The 25,729-nt window shown below is 60.8% G+C and overlaps 1 protein-coding gene across 3 annotated transcripts; it reads right to left on the bottom strand.

The window, feature by feature from the left end:
- Positions 1-1,100: 1,100 nt before the first annotated feature.
- LOC105486330 (Rho GTPase activating protein 45) lies at positions 1,101-25,540 on the bottom strand. Of its 3 annotated transcripts, none has more exons than XM_011749170.3 (23): positions 25,337-25,540; positions 22,756-23,086; positions 17,923-18,066; positions 17,623-17,707; positions 17,467-17,539; positions 17,197-17,263; positions 16,971-17,108; positions 16,828-16,892; positions 16,513-16,623; positions 16,358-16,438; positions 12,953-13,141; positions 11,109-11,246; positions 10,831-11,021; positions 10,579-10,697; positions 10,412-10,495; positions 10,174-10,278; positions 9,897-10,069; positions 9,247-9,435; positions 9,023-9,160; positions 7,938-8,164; positions 7,652-7,862; positions 6,480-6,588; positions 1,101-2,025 (listed from the first exon to the last, which is right to left on the bottom strand). In XM_011749170.3, exons 1-23 carry the CDS (start codon positions 25,472-25,474, stop codon positions 1,685-1,687), a joined length of 3,447 nt encoding a protein of 1,148 aa, XP_011747472.1. In that variant the 5' UTR covers positions 25,475-25,540; the 3' UTR covers positions 1,101-1,684. The 3 variants fall into 3 exon arrangements, with proteins under 3 accessions (XP_011747472.1, XP_011747480.1, XP_011747490.2); XM_011749178.3 differs by lacking the exon at positions 25,337-25,540 and adding an exon at positions 23,999-24,342; XM_011749188.3 differs by lacking the exon at positions 25,337-25,540 and adding an exon at positions 23,820-23,996.
- Positions 25,541-25,729: the final 189 nt, after the last annotated feature.

Raw genomic sequence — 25,729 nt, 5'->3', positions numbered from 1 at the left:
CGTGTTAGCCAGGATAGTCTCGATCTCCTGACCTCGTGATCCACCCGCCTTGGCCTCCCAAAGTGCTGGGATTACAGGCTTGAGCCACCGCGCCCGGCCTCCAAATGTGCTTTTTTCAAAATCGTTTCGGCCAAAGCAAGCCAGACACAAAAGGACAAACACTGATTTCACTCCTAGGAGGTCGCTAGAGTCGTCAGAGCCCGGAAGCAGGATGGGGGTGCCCGGGGCTGGGGACGGGGATGGGGACAGCGTGTGTCATGTGCACAGTCATAGTTTGGGAAGATGAGAACATTCTGGAGGCCGGGTGCGGTAGCTCACGCCTGTAATCCCAGCACTTTGGAGGCCGAGGTGGGCAGATCACTGGAGGTCAGGTGTTCTAGACCAGCCTGGCCAACATGGCAAAACCCTGTCTCTACTGAAAATACAAAAATTACCTGGGCGTGGTGGCTCATGCCTGTAATCCCAACTACTTGGGAGCTGAGGCAGGAGAATCTCTTGAACCCAGGAGGTGGAGGTTGCAGTGAGGCTCAAATAGGAGGATCGCTTGAGCTCGGGAGTTAAAAGACCAACCTGGGCAACACAGAGAAACCCCTCCCCTCTGCAAAAAACTTAAAAGATTACCTGGGCACAGTGGCTCACACCTGTAATCCCAACACTTTGGGAGGCTGAGGCGGGAGGATCATTTGAGGCCAGGAAGTCAAGGCTGCAGTGAGCTACGATTGTGCTACCATACTCCAGCTTGGGCCGCAGGGTTACACCCTGTCTCAAACAAAACGCAGTTCCACGGGCGTATGGGCCACGTTTTCAGTGCTTGGTGGCCACGTGGGGCTGGCGTGTGGAACCTCAGAGCTCAAGAACACGTCCGTCATCTGGAACGTTCTCCTGGACTGCCCTGGGCTGCAGGTGGACACGACATGGTCATTCGATGCCTGAGTGTCGGCACAGCCTGTCGTGAAGACCACCTGGGCTCCCACCTCGCGGGGCCCCGTGGCAGGGGGTTTCCCTTCCTCACATCTCCCCTGGGAGGAGGCCCAGGGCCACGCTGCGGGGCTACGTCCCCTCCCTGGCCCCTTCCAGGCTGGCAGCTGCCACAGAAAACACCCGATTAAAACCTTTATTTCAGCAAAATACACGTGCCTGTGAAAAGCTACACGGTGGCTTCCGAGAGGCCCCACCGTGTACCTAAGCCCCAGGTGGCCACACCTGGTGTTCTGGAAAAGGGAGTCTAGGGCCAGTATTGAGGCCCTGCCGTACTGCACCCTGGACACCGAACCAAACCCCAGCCTCCGCCCCCATCCACAGCTCCCAGAATGGTTTCCGGAGTCCCTGCAACAGACCTGTGAGAGGCGGGGCAGGGCCTGCCGTCCCTGTGATGACCGGGGCATGCGGTCAGCTCCCTCCATCCACACAGCCCTGTGGGCACCAGCACGGCCACCGCGACTTCACTAGACAGCAGTGTTCTCAGCTCAGCTGGGCCGGGGCGCGGGGGAGAGCGCAGGGCACACCCCGCGTCCCTTGTGCTCCTGGAAGCTTCCGGGAGGCGGCGCGTGCTGCCAGGACAACCAAGTCCAGGTGCTCTCAGCAGCGACTCCAGGACGGGACCCCAGGACGGCGCACAGAGCCCCCCTGGAGGGACAGGAGCAGGCGAGAGAGAAGCCACCTGTGGTCCCGGCCCCGCCCCAGCTCACACGAACTCAGGCCGCCTCTCCCTGCAGGAGCCCAGCGCGATCCGCCCGCCGCGGAGCCTCATGGTGGGCAGTGGGGCCTGCAGCACGTTGTTGGACTGGTTTGTGTTGAATCCTGAGAGCTGCCGGGCCGGGTCGTCCTCGTCCCCGTCCTCCCGGGCGGTGGCCTCCAGCTGCTCCTCGCTGCCGCTGTGGCTGCCAGAAGCCTCCTCCAGGCTGGCCTCACTCTGCTGCTGCTCCAGGAGGCTGAGGCGGCGCAGGGCACTGGCCTCCGATGACGACAGCAGCTCGGAGGCCTCCTCTAGGTCCGAGTCCGAGTCGTTGGACACAACTCGGGATTCTGAGACAGGGAGACAGAGATGGAGGAGAGGCAGAGATGGGGAGAGACAGATGCAGAAGAGACAGAGGAGAGGTGGGGAGAGAGACAGACAGGGAGAGAGATGGGGAGAGAGATGGAGGAGAGACAGATGGGGAGAGACAGATGGAGGAGAGACAGATGGAGGAGAGACAGATGGAGGAGAGACAGATGGGGAGAGAGATGGAGAGACAGATGGAGGAGAGGTGGGGAGAGACAGACGGGGAGAGACAGATGAAGAGACAGATGGGGAGAGAGATGGAGGAGAGAGATGGAGGAGAGACAGATGGGGAGAGACGGGGGAGAGACGGAGGAGAGACAGATGGAGGAGAGACAGATGGGGAGAGACAGATGGGGGGAGAGAGAGATGGGGAGAGATGGGGAGAGACAGATGGGGAGAGACAGATGGGGAGAGACAGATGGGGAGAGACAGATGGAGGAGAGACATGGAGGAGAGGTGGGGAGAGACAGACGGGGAGAGACAGATGAAGAGACAGATGGGGAGAGACAGGGAGAGAGATGGAGGAGAGAGAGATGGAGGAGAGAGAGATGGGGAGAGACAGATGGAGGAGAGAGAGATGGGGAGAGACAGATGGGGAGAGACAGATGGAGGAGAGAGAGATGGGGAGAGACAGATGGGGGGAGAGAGATGGGGAGAGAGAGATGGAGGAGAGACAGATGAGGAGAGACAGATGGGGAGAGACAGATGGGAAGAGACAGATGGGAAGAGACAGATGGGGAGAGAGAGATGGAGGAGAGAGAGATGGAGGAGAGAGAGATGGGGAGAGAGATGAGGAGAGACAGATGGGGAGAGACAGATGGAGGAGAAACAGATGGGGAGAGACAGGTGGAGGAGAGACAGATGGGGAGAGAGAGATGAGGAGAGAGAGATGGAGGAGAGAGATGGAGGAGAGAGAGATGGGGAGAGACGGAGAGACAGATGGGGGGAGAGAGACGGAGGGGGGAGAGAGACGGAGGGGGGAGAGAGACGGAGGGGGAGAGAGACGGAGGGGGGAGAGAGACGGAGGGGGGAGAGACGGAGGGGGGAGAGAGACGGAGGGGGGAGAGAGACGGGGGGGGAGAGAGACGGGGGGGGAGAGAGACGGGGGGGGAGAGAGACGGAGGGGGGAGAGAGACGGAGGGGGGAGAGAGACGGAGGGGGGAGAGAGACGGAGGGGGGAGAGAGACGGGGGGGGAGAGAGACGGGGGGGGAGAGAGACGGGGGGGGAGAGAGACGGAGGGGGGAGAGAGACGGAGGGGGGAGAGAGACGGAGGGGGGAGAGAGACGGAGGGGGGAGAGAGACGGAGGGGGGAGAGAGACGGAGGGGGGAGAGAGACGGAGGGGGGAGAGAGACGGAGGGGGGAGAGAGACGGAGGGGGGAGAGAGACGGAGGGGGGAGAGAGACGGAGGGGGGAGAGAGACGGAGGGGGGAGAGAGACGGAGGGGGGAGAGAGACGGAGGGGGGAGAGAGACGGAGGGGGGAGAGACGGAGGGGAGAGAGAGACGGGGGAGAGACGGGGAGAGAGAGATGGGGAGAGAGACGGGGAGAGAGACGGGAAAGAGAGAGAGACGTGGAGAGAGAGACGGGGGTGAGAGACGTGGAGAGAGAGACGGGGGTGAGAGATGGGGGGAGAGAGATGGGGAGACACGGAGGAGAGAGAGATGGGGGAGAGAGACGGGGGAGAGAGACGGGGGGGAGAGAGAGAGAGAGATGGGGGGAGAGAGAGATGGGGGGAGAGAGAGATGGGGGGAGAGAGAGATGGGGGGAGAGAGAGATGGGGGAGAGAGAGATGGGAGAGAGACATGGGGGGAGAGAGACATGGGGGGAGAGAGAGATGGGGGAGAGAGAGATGGGGAGAGAGAGAGATGGGGGGAGAGAGATGGGGGGAGAGAGATGGGGGGAGAGAGATGGGGGGAGAGAGATGGGGGAGAGAGAGATGGAGGAGAGAGAGATGGAGGAGAGAGAGATGGGGAGAGAGAGATGGGGAGAGACGGAGGAGAGAGAGATGGGGAGAGAGATGGAGGAGAGAGATGGGGACAGAGAGATGGAGGAGAGAGAGATGAGGAGAGATGGGGAGAGACAGATGGGGAGAGAGAGATGGGGGGAGAGATGGGGAGAGACAGATGGGGAGATGGAGAGAGAGATGTAGGAGAGAGATGGAGGGGAGAGAGACGGGGAGAGAGAGATGGAGGGGAGAGAGACGGGGAGAGAGAGATGGAGGGGAGAGAGAGAGATGGAGGAGAGAGAGAGATGGGGGAGAGAGAGATGGGGGGGAGAGAGATGGGGGGGAGAGAGATGGGGGAGAGAGAGATGGGGGGAGGGAGAGAGATGGGGGAGAGAGGTGGGGGGAGAGAGATGGGGGAGAGAGAGATGGGGGGAGAGAGAGATGGGGGGGAGAGAGAGATGGGGGAGAGAGAGAGATGGGGGAGAGAGAGATGGGGGGGAGAGAGATGGGGGGGAGAGAGATGGGGGAGAGAGAGATGGGGGGAGGGAGAGAGATGGGGGAGAGAGGTGGGGGGAGAGAGATGGGGGAGAGAGAGATGGGGGGAGAGAGAGATGGGGGAGAGAGAGATGGGAGAGAGAGATGGGGGAGAGAGATGGGGGCAGAGAGAGAGATGGGGGCAGAGAGAGAGATGGGGGCAGAGAGAGAGATGGGGGCAGAGAGAGAGATGGGGCGAGAGAGAGAGAGATGGGGCGAGAGAGAGAGAGATGGGGGAGAGAGAGAGAGATGGAGGGGAAGAGAGAGAGAGAGAGATGGAGGGGAAGAGAGAGAGAGAGATGGAGGGGAAGAGAGAGAGAGAGATGGAGGGGGGAGAGAGAGATGGAGGGGGGAGAGAGATGGAGAGGGGAGAGAGAGAGATGGAGGGGGGAGAGAGAGAGATGGAGGGGGGAGAGAGAGAGACGGAGGGGAGAGAGAGAGAGATGGGGGAGAGAGAGAGAGATGGGGGAGAGAGAGAGAGATGGGGAGAGAGAGAGAGATGGGGGGAGAGAGAGAGAGATGGGGGAGAGAGAGAGAGATGGGGGAGAGAGAGAGATGGGGGGAGAGAGAGATGGGGGGAGAGAGGGGGAATAGAGAGATGGGGGAGAGAGGGGGAATAGAGAGATGGAGGAGAGAGAGATGGGGAGAGACAGATGGGGAGAGACGGAGGAGAGAGAGATGGAGGAGAGAGAGATGGGGAGAGAGATGGGGAGAGAGAGATGGGGAGAGACAGATGGAGGAGAGACAGATGGGGGAGACAGATGGGGGAGAGATGAGAGAGACAAGGGGAGGGACAGAGAGAGAGGACAGGGAGTGAGGAGGAGGAGAAGAGAGATGGGGAAGAGACAGAGATGGAGGAGGAAAGGAGAGAGGGGTGTTGACAGAGTCTGGCTCTGTGTCCCCACCTAAACCTCATCTTGTAGCTCCCCTAATTCCCACGTGTTGTGGGAGGGACCTGGCGGGAGATGGCTGAATCGTGGAGGAGAGTCTTTCTGGGCTGCTCTCGTGATAGTGAATGGTTTTCACAAGATCTGATGGTCTAAAAAGTAGAGTTTCCCGACACAAGCTCTCCCTTTGCCTGCCACCACCCATGCAAGACGTGACTCGCTCCTTGTTTTCCGCCACGATTGTGAGGCCTTCCCACCTACATGAACTGTAACTCCACTAAACCTCTTTTGTAAATTGCCCAGCCTCAGGTATTTCTCTCTTTTTGAGACCAGAGTCTCGCTCTGTTGCCCAGGCTGGAACGCAGTGGCACGATCTCAGCTCACCGCAACCTCTGCCTCCCCGGTTCAAGCGATTCTCCTGCCTCAGCCTCCTGAGTAGCTGGGATTCCAGGCACCTGTCACCACACCCGGCTAATTTTTGTATTTTTAGTAGAAACCGGGTTTCACCATGTTGGTCAGGCTGGTCTCAAACTCCTGACCTCAAGTGATCCACCTGCCTCGGCCTCCCGAAGTGCTGGGATTACAGACGTGAGGCACCGCGTCTGGCCTCAGGTGTTGATCAGCAGTGTGAAAACAGACTAATACAGAGGTACCGTAACTAGATGCGGCACTCAGGGCTGGCTGCCTCTGACAGGTGGCGCCAGCCCCACCTGAGTCAAACCCCCAGCCCCGTGCCCTTCTCTAGAAAATGAGGCTGCTGCAGGAAAGGCACTTAGCCTGGCCAGGTGCCTGGTGCACCTGGAGCCTTACACAGCGTCAGCCGCACGTTCACATTACCGGTTTCTGAGTGCGGGGTAGGCGCCTCAAAAGGCACTGCCTTGCCTCTGTTTGCAGCTGGTTAAAAGAAAATGAACGAGTAGCTCACAGGTGTGGTCTCCGTGGCAGACAAAATCCACAGAACGTGCTGCGCCGTGGACCCTGCCACGTGTGCACAACTAGGTCATGGCACCTGCGCCCACGGGTGGCACACGCCGGCCTCCCTTGGGGCTGTTCGGGCAGCCACTCACTCACCTCTGCACCCGTCCTCCGCAGCCTCCTGCAGGGGGTACACCACCCCCTCGCCCGCCTCCAGGTACGGCACCTGGATGACCACCTCAGCTCGCTGGCTGGATGACTCGTCCTGCAAGGGCAGAAAGGAAGTCAGGGAGGGGCCAGGGCTCCATTTTCCATGTTACAAATTAACAAACACACCACACAACCCCTAACAGCTACTGACACCCGCTGCTGCCCAGGCTGTGACCACACTGGCCATTCCCACAAGGAACATGGGATGGGAATTTCTGAAATTCCGCTCCTCTTGCCACCCACGGCTGCTCCTGTCCCCATCTGTGGTTTCTCCCGAGAGCTTCAAGAGCACAGGACGGAAAGGCCATACCCAGCACAGACACCGTCAGAGCTGTGGGCCCCACTGTCCTGAGACCACACCCCAGGCGGTCTGTCCTCAGCCAAGAGCAAACCCGGGAAACTGCACCCACTAAACGCCCAGAGAAGATGGATTGAAAAAATACGAGAGGCCGGGCGCGGTGGCTCACACCTGTAATCCCAGCACTTCAAGAGGCCAAGGCGGGGTGTGGATCACTTGAGGTCAGGAATTCGAGACCAGCCTGGCCAAAAAAGTGAAACCCCATCTCTGTTAAAAATACAAAAATTAGCCGGGCATGGTGGCGGGCGCCTATAGTCTCAGCTACTCGGGAGGCTGAGGCAGGAGAATCGCTTGAACCTGGGCAGCGGAGATTGTGGTGGGCTGAGATCGCCCCATTGCACTCCAGCCTGGGCAACAGAAGCGAAACCACAACTCCTAGACAGAAAACTCTGAAGCAGGGGATTGACCTCGCAGCAGAGTGCAGTGGCAGCTCGGGTGGCTGTGGACACAGGGGCTAGCGTGCTGCTTGTGGCTGCAGGCAGCACCGGGGTGGGAAACGGGGAAGGTGAGGCCCAATGCCAGCCCCAAGGGAGAGTGGAGGGGCCGCCGCAGAGCCTTTGCACCTCTGCCAGATTCAGTGCAGACTTCGCGCAGTTCTTTGCATGAAAGACAAAAAGACACAGGCCTCTCGAAGTACCCCGTCCAAACCAAATTATCTCCCTGTGGTTCCTTGGGCTTCATCCCACAACGACTGTCCCCAGCAGCGCCCCCTGCTCCCCAAGCCCCGAGTGGACAGCCCTGGTCAGGCCCACACCCTCACCTGGTCCCCGGGGGTCTCCTCTGGCTCCTCCTCGAAGACCAGCCCGTAGTGGACGATGAGAGTCTCGATGACGCGGGCCTGGTGGGGGTAATCCACCAGGGAGGAGAGGGACACGGTGGCCTCGGTGGGCCGTGGCCGAAGCAGCGTGGGCCCGAACACGATGCCCAGGTTCCCAGGGGTCATCTTGTTGTCCTGCTCCACCTCCACGATCCTGCGGGGCGGGCAGGGCCAGGTGCTGAGCGGCTCCCGGGACCCCGAGCCCTCCACCCCATATGCCGGGCCTCACCTGCGTAGGTGCCGCAGCAGGTACTGCAGCGAGGCCCGGTTCTCGAGCGGCAGGTCCCGCAGGAGCTCCCGCAGCCGACCTGCCATGGCCACCATCACTGCCTCGCTCTCCGAGCCGTCCTGACGACCCCGGGACGCCGCCTTGGCCTCGGCCTCTGCCTTCAGGCTGTCCTTAGCCAGCCCCACGAGCTCGTGGTAGAGGCGGAAGGAAATGAGCGGCTCGGGAAGCTGTGCGGTATCAAGGGTCAGCAGGTGTTGGGCCTGGCCCAGCCCCCACGCGTGCCTACCACGTGCGCAGCCTCAGCCCCACCCCCACCAAGCACTGGTCACGCCCCACCGAGCTCGGGTTCTACCCAGAGCAGCCTCAGTCCCTTTTCTCGCTCTGGCCACGCCCGCCACGCCCACCCCGCCCTGCAGGTACCCCAAAAAGCTCAGGCTCTACTCAGCAGTCTGACCCCTTCCCCACCACCTGAGAAGTGCTGGTCCTACTCCCATCCCAGCCCAGCTCCGCCCTTCCCCAGACGCGACCACGCCCCTAACCCCAGCCCCGCCCTTCCCCGGCCATGACCACGCCCCTAGCCCCAGCCCCGCCCCTGCCAAGCCCTAGTCACACTCACCCTGCCCCAGCCTCACCCCACCAAGCCCAGGCCCCACCCCCAGCCCTGCACTTGTCTAGCCTCAGCCCCTTCCCTAGCCTCATACGGGTCCCTGCCAAGCACTGGACACGCCCATCCTGCTCTGGCCACGCCCCACCGAGCCCCGGCCCCGCCCCAGTACAGCGTCAGGTGTGCTTCTGCTGTGGCCACACCCCTGCCACGTGCTGACCAAGCCCCACCTGGCCCCTCCTGTCCCTGTCCGTGCCCCGACACAGAACTGCCACGTCCAGCTCCTACCATGACCACGACCCCAGCCTCAGCAGTGCCCCGCCAGGCACTGTCCCGCCCCCCTGTCCCGCCCACCAAGCCCCGCGTTGCGCCAGTCCTGCTCCAGCTCAGTCCTGTTCCAGCTCCAGCACCCCCACCCCACCTCCTCCTGCCTGGCTACGCCCCTTCCAGGCTCCGCTTGGCCACCTCCGGTGGGTCTCACCTGGCGCAGGTAGAGCTTGAGAACGTTGCTGATGTCGTGGGGCGAGGCCTGCGACAGCTCGACCAGCTCCTTGCCGTTCTCGAAGGCCTGGCACAGCTTCTCCACGCGCGTCTTTACCCCATTGACCCGGTAGATGCCCTGCGGGAGCCCAGAGGTGGGGAGGCCTGTCAGCCTCGGCCCACGCCCGCCTCCCCACTGGGAGCCGCCTCCACCCCCCACCTTACCTTGGTGCGCAGCGCCCGCCGCTCGATCTCGCAGACGCACTTCTTGACAATGAAGGGCACGCCGTCGGGGGCGCTGCGGGCCGCCTGGCTGAAGTCCTGGCCGAACAGCTGTAGGCGGCCCTGCAGCTTCTTGTGCCCGCACTGTATGGCCAGCGTCTCCAGACATTTCTTGTGGCAGGCCAGGCAGCACTGGGGGCGGCCAGAGTGAGTGAGCCAAGCCCCGGGACGCCCAGCCCAGGGCAGCCCCCAGCGGCTCCACCCCACCTCCCCGGGGCCGCTCACAGTCCCCCACACGGCAGCTTCTGTAAACACAAGCTGGACAGTGGCTCCTGGCTTCCACCCCAGGGGTGATCCCGCCTGCCTGCCGCTCCAGCCTCCTCTCCTTCCCGCCCCTTGGTTTTCTGGCCACAGCTCCAAGGCCTTTGCCCTCCAGGTCTTCTGGCCACAGCCCCAGGGCTCTTCACACTCCAGGTCTACCCCCTGCAGGCCTCGCTGCCTCAGAGCCAACACTGCCCCCCAAACCTAAAAGGGCCCACCCCACCCCTCCATTCGCCTCCTTCCAAAGGCGCCTGACTGCTCCCTGCTCCGGGCCAGACCTTCCCAAGGGCACCCCAAAGGCTCCCAGCTGTCCGTCGGGGCGTCCCACTCACCTCCTCGCACTCAGCACCCTGGAAGTAGACGTAGCTGTTGCACTCGCGGCACTTGGCGGGTGTACGGAGCTTCCGGAGCCGGTGAGTACGGGCCGCCTTGGACAGCCCCTCGTGGCGGAACGGCCCACTGGGCACGGCCACCGGCAACTCAGGGGTCATGCCGTTGAGGTCAGCTGCGGGCAGCACAGGTGGCCGGTGTCACCAAGGCAGGTCAGGGCCAGGCCCCTGGACTGTGTCCAACCCCCCTCTCTCTCCAGCCCCGTCAGGGGACCCTCACCCTGCTCAAAGGCTGAAGCCCCAGCTCCACCCTCCGGGTCCACCAGCTCCTCTGTGGACGACATAGTGCCACTGGATGATGTCCGCTCGAACTTCTTAAAGTCCCCTGGGCGGGAATCAGGGCCATTCAGACTCCCCGAGCCGGGGGGGGTGCCCTCCATCACCCGTGGTGCGTGAAGCCCTGAGGCCCAGGAGAGGCAGCAGCTCCACCCCCCAGCCCGCCAGAGAGCCTCCGTCACCTGTGCCAGGGCCGGTGTCCAGCCCACTGTCCGAGTCTGAGATTGTGAGCGGCCATGACTTGTGAACCTGGTGTCCTCGCCCGGCTGGAGAAAGAGGCGTCCCTGGTGAAGGGCCAGGGTGGACCGCAGGGAGCCAGCATCCGCCCGGGGCCCGGCCGGACACTCACCCCGGCGCTCCTTGGCAGGTGCGCCCTCAATGCCTTCCTCTGGGGGGCTGCCGGCAGCCTCCGGCCCCGCCACATCACTCACGTTGAAGCTGCTCTTCCGGGCACGCAGGACGGGGGACCTGGTGAAATAAACCCGGAGGAGGGGCGGTGATGGGGGGCAAAGCAGCTTCATCTTCACGCCCCCGATGGAGGGAAGCCCGGCTCCCAGGCAGGGCCCTGTGCGCCGGGGACCGGGCAGCTGGGTGGCCGTACCAGGCGTTGGCGGAGACGTGGGGCTCGAAGTCGTAGTGCACATCGGGCTCCTGGTCCCGCTGCAGCTGGCGCACGTGCGAGGCGTACTGCTGGCCCGGGTCGTACAGCTTGCTGCTCTCACACAGCATCTGGAAGTGCACGGGCAGCGGCGCCGTCTGCATATGCATCATCTGATAGTAGGAGATGGTGGCCTGCGGGTGGCACCCGAGAACAGCGGGGTCAGGAGGAGGCGGCCCGGTCCGCCATCGCCGCCCAGGCGGCCGGAGCACCCCACGCACCGACTTGATGGTCTGGTCGCTCTGCCGGATGACCTCCTGGATTTGCCGCAGCGCTGTCACCTTGGTATCCTCCAGCTCCTGCTTCTGCGTCTTCGCATCCGCCACGCAGGTGCGGTAGGTGGCCATAGCTTCCTCTGCCTGCGGTGGGGGCCGGGCACACAGAGGGAGGCCTCAGCCTGGGGTGCAGGACTCAGAAACCTCAGGGAGGCCGGGCTCAAGCCTGTCACCCCAGCGCCTCCGGAGGCCACAGTAGGAGACTTGAGGCCAGGGGTTCGAGACCAGCCTGAACAACATGGTGAGACCTGCCCCCCACCATCTTTTTTTTTTTTTTTTTTTTTTTGAGACGAAATCTTGGTCTGTAGCCCAGGCTGAAGAGCAGTGGCGTGATCTCAGATCACTGCAACCTCCACCTCCCGGGTTCAAGCGATTCTCCTGCCTCAGCCTCCCGAATAACTGGGATTACCGATGCCCCCTCTCACCCACCATGCCCGGCTAATTTTTTGTGATTTTAGTAGAGAGATGGGGTTTCGCCATTTTGGCCAGGCTGGTCTCGAACTCCTGACCTCATATGATCTGCCCGTCTCAGCCTCCCAAAGGGCTGGGTTTTCAGGTGTGAGCCACCACGCCCAGCCTTAGACCCCATCTCCATAAAAAAATTTTTATTTTTTGAGACGGGGTCTCACTCTGTCACCCAGGCTGGAGTGCAGTGGCACGATCTCGGCTCACTGCAAGCTCCGCCTCCCGGGTTCACGCTATTCTCCTGCCTCAGCCTCCCGAGTAGCTGGGACTACAGGCGCCCACCACTATGCCCGGCTAATTTTTTGTATTTTTAGTAGAGATGGGGTTTCACCGTGTTAGCCAGGATGGTCTCAATCTCCTAACCTCGTGATCCACCCGCCTCGGCCTCCCAAAGTGCTGGGATTACAGGCGTGAGCCACAGTGCCCGGCCCCCAGCTAATTTTTAAAAAATTCTTGGCCAGGTGCAGTGGCTCACGCCTGTAATCCCAGCACTTTGGGAGGCCGAGGCGGGTGGATCACGAGGTCAGGAGATTGAGACCATCCTGGCTAACACGGTGAAACCCCATCTCTACTAAAAATACAAAAACAAATTAGCCGGGCGTGGTGGCGGGCACCTGTAGTCCCAGCTACTTGGGAGGCTGAGGCAGGAGAATGGTGTGAACCTGGGAGACGGAGCTTGCAGTGAGCCGAGATTATGCCACTGCACTCCAGCCTGGGCAACAGAGCGAGACTCCGTCTCAAAAAAAAAAAAAAAAAAAAAAAAAAGTAGCTGGACCTGGTGGCAGGTGCCTGTAATCTCAGCTACTCAGGTGGCTGAGGCAGAAAATTGTGTGAACCTGGGAGGTGGATGTTGCAGTGAGCCGAGATCTCCCCACTGCACTCCAGCCTGGGCAACAGAACGAGACTTTGTCTCAAAAAAGCAAACCAGCTGGGCACAGTGGCTCACACCTGTAATCCCAGCACTTTAGGAGGCCGAGATGGGCGGATCATGAGGTAAGGAGATCGAGACCATCCTAACACAGTGAAACCCCATCTCTACTAAAAATACAAAACAATTAGCCAGGCATGATGGCGGGCACCTGTAGTCCCAGCTACTCGGGAGGCTGAGGCAGGAGAATGGTGTGAACCGGGGAAGCGGAGCTTGCAGTGAGCTGAGATCACGCCGCTGCACTCCAGCCTGGGCAACAGAGTGAGACTCCGTCTCAAAACAACAAACAAAAAAACCCCACAAAACCAAAAGCAAAGGACTGGAAGTGGTAAATGTCACATCAAGCATTGGATCTCCTCCTCCAGGGCCCTCCAGCCCCGCCTCCACCCTCCGTCACCTTGTTCTTGGCCTCCTCCTCCAGCCGCCGCCGCTTGTCCAGCGTTTTGGTGACTGTGCTGCCCGCTCCCAGAGTGGTGCCAGCCTGCTCCTCCTCTGCCTTGGCCACGAGGAAGCGAGCCTTGTCGTGGTCCTCGCAGCGCTGCGTGTAACCCTGCTTGGCCTTGCGCAGGTTAGACTCCGCCTCTTGCTGTGGGTGTGGGAGCCCGGAGGCCAGTTTCAACCCCATCCTCGGATGGGACTCAGTCTCCCCAGCTCCTCTCTTCCTCCCCACCCCCATTTCTCTCACCAAGACCCCATGGCCCAGCTGGGCACGCAGAGGGCCCTGCACAATCGGCAATGGAAGAACAGGAGGAGTGGCCGGGCGCGGTGGCTCACACCTGTAATCCCAGCACTTTGGGAGGCTGAGGCAGGCGGATCACTTGAGGTCAGGAGTTTGAGACCAGCCTGGCCGCCATAGTGAAACCCCATATCTACCCAAAATATAAAAAATTAGCCGGGCGTTGTGGTGCACACCTGTAATCCCAGCTACTCGGGAGGCTGAGGCACAAGAACGGCGAATAGCTTGAACCCAGGAGGCAAGGGTGGCAGTGAGCCGAGATTGCACCACTGCGCTCCAGCCTGGGCAACAGAGATTCCAGCTCAAAAAAAAAAGAACGGGAGGAGGCACCCGCAACAGGACCCTCGGAGAAATGAGTGTCCTGTGTGCCCACTCTGCAGCCTGGGAAGCTGAGGCACAGCTAAGCTCTGAACAGAGGCTCAAATGGCAGCTCTGCAGACGCCGACACCAACCCCCACGGGAACAGGCCAGCGTCTCCAAGCTCTGTTGCTTTCACTTCCCTCCTCACAGATGAGAACAGAGAAGCCGCCCAGGCAGGAAGCCAGGCGCCCACAGGAAGAGTACTTAGTCAAAAACCTGTGGGCTTGGGGGCCACACCTCACAACCTGCACCACCAGATTCACATATAAACAAACGAACTCATCCAATTACTAGGAGAAGGCCAGGTGCTATGGCTCACACCTGTAATGCCACTGCTTTGGGAGGCAGAGGCAGGAGGATCGCTTGAGGCCAGGAGTTCGAGACCAGCCTGGCCAACATAGTGAGACCCCATCTCTACAAAAAAATAAAAAAATTTAGCCAGACGTGGTGGCGCACACCTGTGGTCCTACCCACTCGAGACCAGCCTGGCCAACATGATGAAACCCCGTCTCTACCAAAAATATAAAAATTAGCCGAGCACGATGCCTTACACCTATAATTCCAGCACTTTGGAAGGCCGAGGTGGGCAGAACTCCTGAGGTCAGGAGTTCAAGACCAGCCTGGCCAAGGTAGCGAAACCCCATCTCTACTAAAAACACGCCAGGCGTGGTGGCAGACGCCTGTAATCCCAGGTACTTGGGAGGCTGAGGCAGAAGAATCGCTTGAGCCCGGGAGATGGAGGTTGCAGTGAGCCGAGATCGAGCCACTGCACTCCAGCCTGGGTAACAGAGTGAGACTGTCTCAAAAAAAAAAAAAAAAAAAGGCCGGGCGCGGTGGCTCAAGCCTGTAATCCCAGCACTTTGGGAGGCCGAGACGGGCGGATCACGAGGTCAGGAGATTGAGACCATCCTGGCTAACACAGTGAAACCTCGTCTCTACTAAAAAAAAAAATACAAAAAACTAGCCGGGCGAGGTGGCGGGCGCCTGTAGTCCCAGCTACTTGGGAGGCTGAGGCAGGAGAATGGCGCAAACCCGGGAGGCGGAGCTTGCAGTGAGCTGAGATCCTGCCACTGCACTCCAGCCTGGGCGACAGAGCAAGACTCTGTCTCAACAACAACAACAACAACAACAAAATTCCTGCTACTAACAATCACAGGTTTCTACCTGGCAAAACAGGCCACAAGTAAAAATCAAAAGTCAAATAGTAAATTGTGGGAGGGTAATCGGGGGAGTCTAAAACTCACATGATTAAGGCCTAAGTTCTCTAGTATGTAAAAAGCTCTGACAAATCAATAAGAAGCCACTGTCCAATGCCAAGTAAGCAAAGGATAAGCACTGAGGGTTCATGGAACAGGAAAAGCACTGCTGTGGCCTGAGAGGGCAGCTCATACACGCACGGCCCTTGACCCAGCAGTTCTATTTTGGGCACTGATCCCAGATAAACCCTCAGGCATCCTTGAGACAGGGGCACAAGCTTGTCATAGCAATGGTGTGTGTAACAGCAACAGCTCAGCCACTCCCAAAACGTCCATGGAATAACCTACTCAATCTCCCCAGCTGAGCCCTGCACAGCCAAAAAAAGGGGTTCCAGCTGCTTCATGCTGACTGATATGGGGTGAGCCTCTCTATACGGAGGTGAGGATAAAAACCAGAGGCAGAACAGGGCATGAGGTAAGCTGTCCTCGCGTGTACAAAAGAGGGCAGATCCGTGTTTGCTGGTATGTGCTGGAAGGAGCTAGGAGGCTGCGTCTCACCGCAGACCCTGTTAACACAGCTAAAAAGCAAACAAAACCTGGGCAACATAGTGAGCATACAAAAAATGCAAAAAAATGAACTGGGTGTGATGGCCGCTGCCTATAGACCCAGGAACTTAGGAGGCTGAGGTGGGAGGATCATTGGAGCCCAAGAAGTCAAGTCTGCAGTGAGGTATGATTGCGTCACTGCAGTCCAGCCTGGGTGACAGAGCGAGACCCTATCTCAAAACAAAGAAGGAAAGAAACAAAAAGGCACTGGTGTCTTTGAAATAACCCAAAAGCGAAGTGGGAAGAGAATACAGGCAGGAAGCCGAGTGGGGTGACTCAAGTCTGTAATCCCGGCACTTTGGGAGGCCGACGCGGGTGGATCAACTGACGTCAGTAGTTCGAGACCAGCCTGACCACTATGATGAAACCCCGTCTCTACTAAAAATACAAAAATTAGCCAGGTGTGGTGCTGTGCTTCTGTAATCCCAGCTACTCGGGAGGCTGAGACAGGAGAATCGTTTGAACCAGGGAGATGGAGGTTGCAGCGAAAGCCGAGATGGTGCCACTGCACTCCAGCCTGCAGCCTGGGCGACAGAGCGAGGCTCCGCTAAAAAATAAAAATAAAAAAAAGTACAGGCAGGAGCATGGAGCTTCTCCAGTTCTGAGAGACCATGAGTCTCCCTCCAACCCGGAGACCTGCTGTTTACAACTGAGGTAGGCACGGCTTCTCCCCATTTCTGCAGGGACAGCAGTGAGCGCCGGTCCTTCCAGGCAGAGCTGGGGGTGGTGGGGCTGGAGCATCTCCGACCCGGTTTGGGGCTCAACCTGCAAGGCCGCGCATGCGCAGGAGGCCGGGGTTTGTGCAGCGCTCACCGCAGGGTCCCCGCTATGGGGCTGGGGTTGGGACTGCGCCTGCGCCGAGACCCGCTGCCCGCCCCCGTCCGCCCCCTCCCGCCCGCCTCACCAGCTTCCTCTGGGCGCGGTGCCAGGCCTCCTTGATCTCCTTCCTGCGCTTCTCGTGTTCAAGCCGCCGCAGGGTCAGGGGCTGGGGCGAGACGGGCTGTGAGTGGGTACCCTGGTGACGCCCCGGCCCAGCCTGCCCATCCAGGCACCACGCACCTGCATGAAGGTCTGGGTCTGCAAGGTGCCCACCGCCTGCACCATGCCGTGGCCGAACTCCAGGTCCTGCTCCAGGGCCAGCGAGTAGATGGACAGGAGTGGCATGTGGGGCTGTGGGTGGGGCACCGGGTCACTGGGTGGAGAGGGATGGAGGCAGGGCGGCCCCAGCACCCCCAGCCACCACCTCCCTGTCCCTGCAGCCACCCCCGTTAATGTAGAGGGGAAGCCCTGCTCTTGGTCCCTGGGTCCTTGAAATGGGGCTGAGACTCACACGCGGGCCCAGGGACCCCCGCCCCGTGCCCGCGGGGCCCCCACCTCTTGCATGACGCTCTGTCTGCAGTTGTGACAGATCTTCTGCAGTCCCTTGGCAAACTCCATCTCTGCCGGCCGGGGAGGGGTGTGAGATGCTGGGACAAGGCCTTCCTCCAGACCCACCCTGCAGGGACCCCAGCTCTCACCCAGCGTCGTCCGCTTCTCCAGATAGCTGATGAGGTCCTTCATGTACTTGGCCATGTTCTTGGCATACAGGAGCGCGGCATCCACGCCCCCCTCACAGCGCTGCAGCAGCACGTCCACCTCCTCGGCGGGCAGGCAGCCTGCAGGGAACGCAGGCCTGCTCAGCCTGGCCCGACCCCGGCAATGGCTCACCCCTCAAATGCCTGCCTGTGCTGTGTGAGGGCTTACCGGCATCACAGTCGTCAAGGCCGGGAGGGGTACCCTCACTGCCCGGTCCGTACAGGCTTTCCATGGACTGTAGGATGGAGACGCAGGTGAGACCAGCACCATGCGGGGCCCTGCGCAGTGCCCACCTTTCAGGGGACGGTTGCTGCCCCCCGGACACAGAGGGAAACCGAGGCACACAGGGGCAGCAGGGTGACTGGCTGGGCCCTGCAGACCTGAACCCGGCTGGCCTCCAGAAGCTGGACACAGGTGGCCCCGGCCCACTCCACTCACCTGGCTCGAGTCCCCAGGAGGCACTGCTAGGAGGGTGCTGCTGTCCACTTCACCCATGAGGAACTCGGACACTCTGCAGGACCAGCGGGGTCACCATCGAGAGACACCCGGGCCCCCCACGCTCCCTTGCTCTGACCCACAGGCTCCCGCACTCACGTGCTACTGAAGGCCACAGCAATCGTCTCCAGGGCCTTCTCAAACTCTTGTTTCTCCAGATCATTGTTGCTCTCGTAATGGAAGGCTGGGAAGCAGAGATAAGGGCAAGGAGGTGGGCCCACTCTGGGAGGTGACCATCCCTGCAAGAACTGACCAGAGCCCTCAACCCAGTGGGAACAGCAGGGAGCTGTTGTGCCTGTCAAACTCCTATGCATCCTTCAAAACCCACTTCAAACATGCCCTCCTCCAGGATGCCCTTCCAGGAAGAGAGCCCTCGAAGCCCTGTTCCAGCAGGCTGACCTTTGACCTTGGCAATGAGGGTGCCGGCTGCCGTGAGCGTCTCCACGGTGTTCAGCAGCGGGTACTTGGAGATGATCTGACGCATGACACGCAGGGCCTCACCCAGGCACTCGTGGGCCAGCGGGCGGCGGGCCTCAAGGAGGTCTGCTGGGCAGAGTCGGAGTGAGCAGTGGGGTGGGGCCTGGTCCCGGGGAAAGTCTGTCCACCTCCTCCCTCTTCAGAGTTCCTGTTCCCAGATGGGGAAACTGAGGCAGAGGTGGGAGAGGGCAGATGCCTGGGGCTCATTTCGAGACTGCGGGGAGAGCACTGTCCCTCCCTGGGCTACTGGCCACATCAGCAAAGGCCAGACCTTGGCCTAGGCACTCTGTGCTGCTCAGAACACGCTTTTCCTGTCCCTCCAGAAAGCAAACTGCCTCTTGTCCTTCAAGCTACAGTCCTGCAGCCCCTTCCTCCATGCAGCCCACCAGGCCCCTTCCCTGCCCTAACCCCTCAGGACTGCTAATAGCCCTGTCCAGGTCTCTCTCTGCCCTTGCTACCTGGGTGAGGAAACTGAGGCATAGAGAGGAGAAGTCATTTCTCAACAGTCACACAGCTTTTCCATCTACACTTAGCTCTAAAGGCATGAGAACGCCAGGCAGAGGAATGCTGCCTGGCTTTATCTCCAGGGCAATAGGGAGCCACAGAAGGTGTTAGAGCAGAAGAGGGTGGTGGAACCTGGCTTTAACTGCCCTCCTCAGCCAGGAGCAGTGGCTTACACCTGTGACCCCAGCACTTTGGAAGGCTGAGCCCAGGAATTCAAGACCAGCCTGGGCAATACAGTGAGACCCTATCTCTGTAAGAAATAAAATAAATAACAAGGCCAGACATGGTGGCTCAAGTCTGTAATCCCAGCACTTTGGGAGGCCGAGACGGGTGGATCACGAGGTCAGGAGATTGAGACCATCCTGGCTAACACGGTGAAACCCCGTCTCTACTAAAAATACAAAAAACTAGCCAGGCTAGGTGGTGGGGGCCTGTAGTCCCAGCTACTCAGGAGGCTGAGGCAGTAGAATGGCATAAACCCGGGAGGCGGAGCTTGCAGTAAGCCGAGATCTGGCCACTGCACTCCATCCTGGGGGACAGAATGAGACTCCATCTCAAAAAAAAAAAAAAAAAAAAAAAAAAAAAAAAAAAGAAATAAAATAAATAACAAAAAGGTAAATGCCCTTATCGAACGTTCTCAAACGGAAGAAGAAAAAAGCAGAGAGGGCCAAGCATGGTGGCTCACACCTGTAATCCCAGCACTTAGGGTGGCCGAGACAGGCAGATCACTTGAGGTCAGGAGTTCGAGACCATCCTGGCCAACATGGTGAAACCCCATCTCTACTAAAAATACAAAAATTAGCGGCGTGGTGGTGCGCCCCTGTAATCCTGGCTTACTTGGGAGGCTGAGGCAGGAGAATCGCTTGAACTCGGGAGGTGGAGGTTGCAGTGAACTGAGATCGCGCCACTGCACTCCGGGCCTGGGTGACACTCCTCCATCTCAGAAAAGAAGTAAAGGAAAGGGAAAATAAAGAAAGAAAAGAAGGAAAAAAGCAGAGGGTATAGGCGAAACATGGAGAGCCAGGCACACACCATGTAGTGAAAACAAACCCACGGAATTCGTACGAGGGGAAAGGTGCCAGAGAGGACAGAGACCAGTGGGAGGGGCAGTTTTGACACTTGACTGTACCGCTCAGAGAATGCCCCAAATACAAAGTGAAATCTGAAAAAAATAACTGCCCCGTCTCTTTCGGCACCAAAGACCCCAGGTGAACGTCACCTCCGGGAAGAGACCGCCCGAGTCACCCGCCAGAGATTCCCCACTGGCCGCCGCCGCGCATGAGACCCAGCACCGGAGCACGTCTTCGCTGCTGGATGCGGCGGACTCCGGGAATGGGACTGGGGCTCCAGGAGCTCGGGGAAGCCGCTGGGAGGCCCCGGCCACGCCCCTTCCCGGGATCTTTCTGCCCCGCGCCCGCCACTCCGCGCGCGCGGCCCGGGCCTGCGCCCCCGCTGTCCCCGCGCCGCCCCCACCCAGGAAGCCAGCGGCCGGCACGACCCCTGCGCAGCGCAGGGATGCCCAGGTGCGCACGGCCCGGCCAGGCGCGCGGCAGCCGCTGCTCCCCCACCGCGGGCGGCAAACGGCCCAAGCGCCACGTGCTCCCGTACGTGCTTGGGGACCCCGCACCCCGCACCTGTCCCCTCACCTCGGGGACCCGCCCGGCAGCGCACGGGGCCCTCGTCCAGCGCCGGGTGCGCCGTCCCGCAGATACACATGGCGCAGCCGTCGGGGCGCGGAGACCGCGAGCGCGTGGGGCCTGGCGGCTGACCGATGGGGGTCTCCGGTGGCCAAACCGGCTCCGGCCGGTCCGGTGGCCCCGCCCCCGCGAGAGAAACCCCGCCCTGGCGTCCCCTTCGCCCCAGTCAGGGTCCTTCCTTACCCGCAGAGCTTCGAGGTGGGGAGGGTCGAGGACGGGCAGGGAAACTGAGGCCCAGACCTGAAGCCCGGGAACGAGGAAGCCCGGGAAAAGTCGGGGTGACCCCGGGCCGCCCGCACCGTCCATGTGGGCCCCCTCCTAGCTGCCTGCACGCGGGTTCCCAAGCTGTGGGGTGGACCCCACAACCATCGCTGCAGGCAGGTGGCCCCATTTTATAGACAAGTCACCTGACACCTAGAGAGGGAATGGGCTCGCCAGGGTCTCAGCAGCTGAGAAGCATCGGGACTAGAGCCCACATCCTAGTGGCCAGGGTCTCCTCTGGCCTGGGGCGGCCCCAAGACGCACAGAAGGCGCCCCCAGCCGGGTACGGTGGATCAGGCCTGTTATCCCAGCACTTTGGGAGGCGGAGCCGGGAGAATGGTTTTAACTCTGGAGTTCTAGACCAGCCTGCGCAACATCGGGAGACCCCGCTCTCTACAAAAAGTACAAAAATTGGCCGGGCGCAGTGGCTCACGCCTGTAATCCTGGCACTTTGGGAGGCCGAGGTGGGTGGATCACTTGAGGTCAGGAGTTCAAGACCAGCGTGGTCAACATGGTGAAACCCCCTCTCTACTAAAAAAAAAAAAAAAAAAAAAGCTGGGCATGGTGGCACTCGCCTGTAATCCCAGCTACTCGGGAGGCTGAGGCAGAAGAATCACTTGAACCCAGGAGGTGGAGGTTGCATTGAGCTGAGATCTCACCACTGCACTCCAGCCTGAGTGACAAAGTGAGACTCTGTCTCACACACACACACACAAAAATCCAGGCGCGGTGGCTCATGCCTGCTGTAATCCCAGCATTCTGGGAGGCTGAGGCGGGCGGATCATGAGGTCAGGAGTTAGAGACCAATCTGGCCAATATGGTGAAACCCCGTCTCTACTAAAAATACAAAAATTAGCTGGGTGTGGTGGCGCACACCTGTAGCCCCAGCTACTTGGGATCCTGAGGCAGAAGAGTCACTTGAACCCAGGAGGCAGAGGTTGCAGTGAGCCAAGATTAACGCCACTGCACTCCAGCCTGGGCAACAGAGTAAGACTCCATCTCACCATCTCAAAAACAATAAAATAAAATAAGCCAGGTACAGTGGCTCATGCCTGTAGTCTCAAGTACTCAGGAGGCAGAGGTGGGAGGTTGGCTTGAGCCCAGGAGTTCGAGGCTACAGTGAGCCTCGATCACACCACTGCACTCCAGCCTGGGCAACAGAGCAAGACCCTGTATCAATCAATCAATCAATCAATCAATAAATAAAAAGAAAAGAAAAAAAGAAATTGTCCCACCCTGGCTGGCCCAGTTCGGACCTCCTGCAGGAGCCTGGGAGCTCAGCCCCGCCCAGGCCAGGCCTCCAAGGAAGCGCCAGGATCGGAAAGGAACCGAGATTAGGGTTTCCCCAGGAAACCAGCCTAGTCCCCGCCCATGGGACCAGATAACCCAGGGGCTCCCACTCCTCCCAGCGGGGACCGGGCCTTCCCCAACTAGCGCCCTGAAGGTGCAGAGGCCACTCCAACACTTGAGGTCCAGTCCTGGCTCTGCCCTGCACTGGCTGGGTGAGCCGGGGGTGAGGGCCTCACTAGAGACTCAGTTTCGTCATCTGTAAAATGGGCGCCTGCCTGGTGCAGATCAGAGCGCCTGGCATGACCCTTGCACTGTGGTTTCTAGGAGGAGCCGGGAGCTGAAGGCAGCACATGAGGTGCCCGCCTGGGCTGCCAGGGACAAACAGGAAGCAGATGAAAATAACTCGGCAGGAAGCAGGGCTGTCAGCGGCCGCGTGGAGGAGAAAACGGAACTGCCGGCCTGCAGGCCTCTGGGTCCCAGCACCTCCAGCCGCCTGATGCCCCCATCCTACCCCTCGCTGTGCCTCCTGAATCTCTTTCCATCCAGACCTCAGCCAACCCCCAGTTTGCTTCGTTCCAAGACACAGATCTGCCCCCATCTGTCCTGTGCTCTAACATCTTCTATAGCTCCCCATTGCCCTTCTGCCTGGCCTTGTCATGCCTTCATCCTACACCAGCGGCACCCCACACCTTGGCCTCCAAATGCATTCTCTGTTTCCATGTTTCTGAGCCCGTGCATGGGACATTTCCTCTGCCTTTCCCTCCTAATTGCCATCAGATCCTTTAAAATAAATAAATAAATTGGGCACCCTCCTGAGCCAGTGTACACTCAGAGACTCCCCCCACCAAACTCCTACACATCCCTCAAAGCCTTAGCTGTCATGGCCTCTTCCACATAGCCCTCCCTGCCATTCCCTTCTGAGCCTCCCCAAGTCCCTCCTTCCATCCTCCCTTGGGTCTGGCTCTGTCTTCCACCCAGGCCTCCGTGTCCCCATGGCTCTCACCGTCATGCAACACACACTCCTTAAGTTTCTCAAGGCCCTCAGCGAAGCGGGCCACGTCGGCCAGCAGATGGGAGATGTCCTCGACGCCGTCTGGGCCGGCGCCCTCGGTAGGCTGCTCGCCCGGGCTGGCAGCTGTCAGCGGGCTCCGGTGGCTCCGGCCCAGTGTCCAGGAGGCGGCACCCGACAGTGGGAAACCAGCTGCACTGGCGTGGCGGCTCAGACTGGTAGGCCGCTTGAGGGTGCCTGTGGCCTTGGCGCTGGAGGACCCAGTGGATGGCTCCAGGCTTGGTCCAGGGAACACGGCATCAACTCCATCCTTCCTGGGCAGCTCCTTGGACAGGTCCAAGGGGAGCTCGTTAAACGGATTTTCCGGCCTGGACACTGCCTCAGTTTCCCCAGAAATTAAATGGGGCTATGGAGGGCCATCGTCACCCCGACCCCATAGGGGTCAAAGGCCAGAGGTCACAGGGCCGAGATTTGGTAGCGTACCCCCCCCACCTGTTACCCAACATCCTCTTCCCTAGAGCTTTCACAAACAACGGTCCCTACCCAAACCACAGCCGGGGCGGGGCCTGCGGGGAGGCGCGGGAGGGGGGGTCCCCACTTCCTGGTGGGGGTGGGGAGGGTCCTCAGCCCTTCAAGCCCCCCTCAGGCTCCTACAACGCAGCTACTTTGAGTGAAGACACTTCTATGTCTGTACCTCTAAAGGTCCATGGACCCCCAGAGCCTATGGACAGCCCCAGGCCTGTAGACATCCCAGATCCCCCAAGCTTTGTAGACCCCCAGCTTTGCAGACACCCCAGGTCTGGAGACACTCCCCAGCCCTTGAACCTGGTGGATCCCTTTAGAGGATCTGCTGCCCGGTCAAACATCAACCCAATGGCCAGGCCACAGCCCTCCCATCTCAACGGCTCCCAGAGCCCCCAGATAGCCTAAGCCCCCAACCTGCAGCGGCCCAAACCCAACATTGTCCCAACTCGGCACCTTCCCTTCCTGCTCCCTGGGCCCCGCGGCCAGCCCTGGATGGAGTGGAGGGAGGCGGCCACTACTCCCAGGGTCCCTACCGTGAGCTGAATGCCGGGGTCCCGGCCTCTCTGCTGTGGCCCCCGCCGTCCCGCCCGGTAGGGGCTGTAACTGGCACAAGCCCCGAGCCGCTGCCCCAGCATGGGCCCCGAGTACAGGGCGGGTCCCTGTCCCCCTGCGGCCGGTGTCAGCTCCAGGTCTGCGCCCGGGCTCCACTCACCCCCGAGGGCTGCGGGCTGGGGCTTCCCGCGCGGTTCTTTTTCGAGATGGAAGGGGTTTTCATGAGATCTCGTTTCTTCCTGGAGAACATGATGGGGCCCAGGCCGGGAGCCCGAGGGGGCGGGCTGGTTCCGGCGGGCTGGGGGTCTCAGCGCTGCAGCTCCCGGCGCTGGCCGCTTCGGGACCACATTGTCGACGGCCACCCCCTCCCCAGCTGTCAGGCCCACGTGACAGGCCCGGCCGTCACTGGCGGGCCCTCCCCGCAACAGGAAAAGGCTTCGGGGAGGCGGCGACGCGGCCTCGCCCCCGACCCTTCCAGGCCTCAGCCTGCAGCTCTGCGGAGTGGGCGCGAAGGTGAGGTCGCAGGCCCCGCCCCCAGCCCCGGGCCGCGCCCCCCGCTTCCGCTTTCGGGAGCTCGGAGCCGCGCGGCTCGCGGGGTGGGACGCGGAGCCCCTGCCTGACGCTGTGGCCCTCGGCGGGCACAGGGCGGCCGCCTGCAGGGCGCTGACCCTCACTCCCGGACGCGACTGGGCGTGCACAGACACGTGTGCACGATGACACGCAGAGACCCGGACCTCCACGCGCACTCAGACGCCACCAAGCTCCGGGAGCCTCGCCCTCAGACCCCAGACACATGCACAGGCCGAAGCTGCGCCCCTACAGCCCCCTTTTCCCTGAAGGCAAGCCCCCGCTCCACCTCCTCCCCTGCAGACCCTAGGGTGTGGCCGGGCCCCAGCAGGGCGGGGCAGAGTAGAGTCACCCCCATCACCCGCCCTGCATCCCTGGGAGGTGGGCCAGGTCGAGGACAGGCGGGGAAACTGAGGCCCAGAACCGAAGCCCTGGGTGCAAAGACTTCCAGGAATAGTCAGAACAGTTCACCCGGCCCTGTCCTTGTGGGCCCCGGCGTCAACCCGCTCCTAGGCTGCCTGCACAGGGGTTCCCAAGCTGTAGTGTGGACCCCACCATCATCAGAATATGCTGAGGACACCTGGTTACCTCTCAGCAGCCCTGTGGGCCGTATCATGTTGCCCCAGATCTCAGCACTGCCCTTAGCTAAGGTCCCCAGCCCCGCCTCCCTTGCTGCATTCCAGTGGCTCCGGACCACCGGACGTGCTGGGCAGCAGGACGCAGGCACCCGTTGCTGATAACAGCCTGAGGCGGCATTGGCCAAGAGCTGGGGCAACTGCAGGCATACAGATCCCAGCCTCCTACCTTCCCCCAACCCCCATCCCCTAGTATGAACTCTCTCCCCTCCCCAAGTCTCCCTGCTGTCCCCTTCCACAACCCCACTCCCAATCCCAAAACCCCAACCTCTTTCCCAAACCCCATTCCCACCTACCTCGGGTGGGAGGGGCAGATCTCTGGGGCACAGGACATGAAGGCCACAGCCCCTTGCTCCAAGTTCAGCTCTCCAGGCCTGGGTCCAGGTGCAAACCCAGCCTAGCAGACCCTTGAGAACTCTTTGCCCCCGACTCATGGCTCTGAGGGCTGGGATCAGGGGGTGAGGGTCAGCTGAATGTCGGATGGGCTTCTGGCCCGGCCAGGAGGCGTGTGCTCCGGGACAGTGGGCTCCTCTAAGCTTCCCAGGACATTCCTGAGCCCTGACCTCATCCCCACTTCATGGCCAGGCACTTACAGGTACCGCCCTTAGGCGCCAGCCCCACGTGGGCATGCAAGGACCTGGGGATGGTGACCAGGCCCTTATGAGACCCGCACTCGGATCCCCAACTCC

Source organism: Macaca nemestrina, chromosome 20 (assembly GCF_043159975.1).
Source record: "Macaca nemestrina isolate mMacNem1 chromosome 20, mMacNem.hap1, whole genome shotgun sequence".
Classification (NCBI taxonomy): domain Eukaryota; kingdom Metazoa; phylum Chordata; class Mammalia; order Primates; family Cercopithecidae; genus Macaca; species Macaca nemestrina.
This window is presented reverse-complemented; position numbering and strand designations above follow the sequence as displayed.

What these genes read in the sequence shown, in the direction of transcription:
- LOC105486330 (XM_011749170.3), bottom strand. Translation starts at nt 25,474, where the DNA reads ATGAGTCGGGGGCAAAGAGTTCTCAAGGGTCTGCTAGGCTGGGTTTGC. An exon ending in GCTGTGGCCTTCAGTAGCAC is followed by an intron (nt 17,540 to 17,622) that starts GTGAGTGCGGGA and finishes CTGGTCCTGCAG; the next exon opens with AGTGTCCGAGTTCCTCATGG. An exon ending in TGCGGAGGACGGGTGCAGAG is followed by an intron (nt 2,026 to 6,479) that starts GTGAGTGAGTGG and finishes TCCCTGTCTCAG; the next exon opens with AATCCCGAGTTGTGTCCAAC.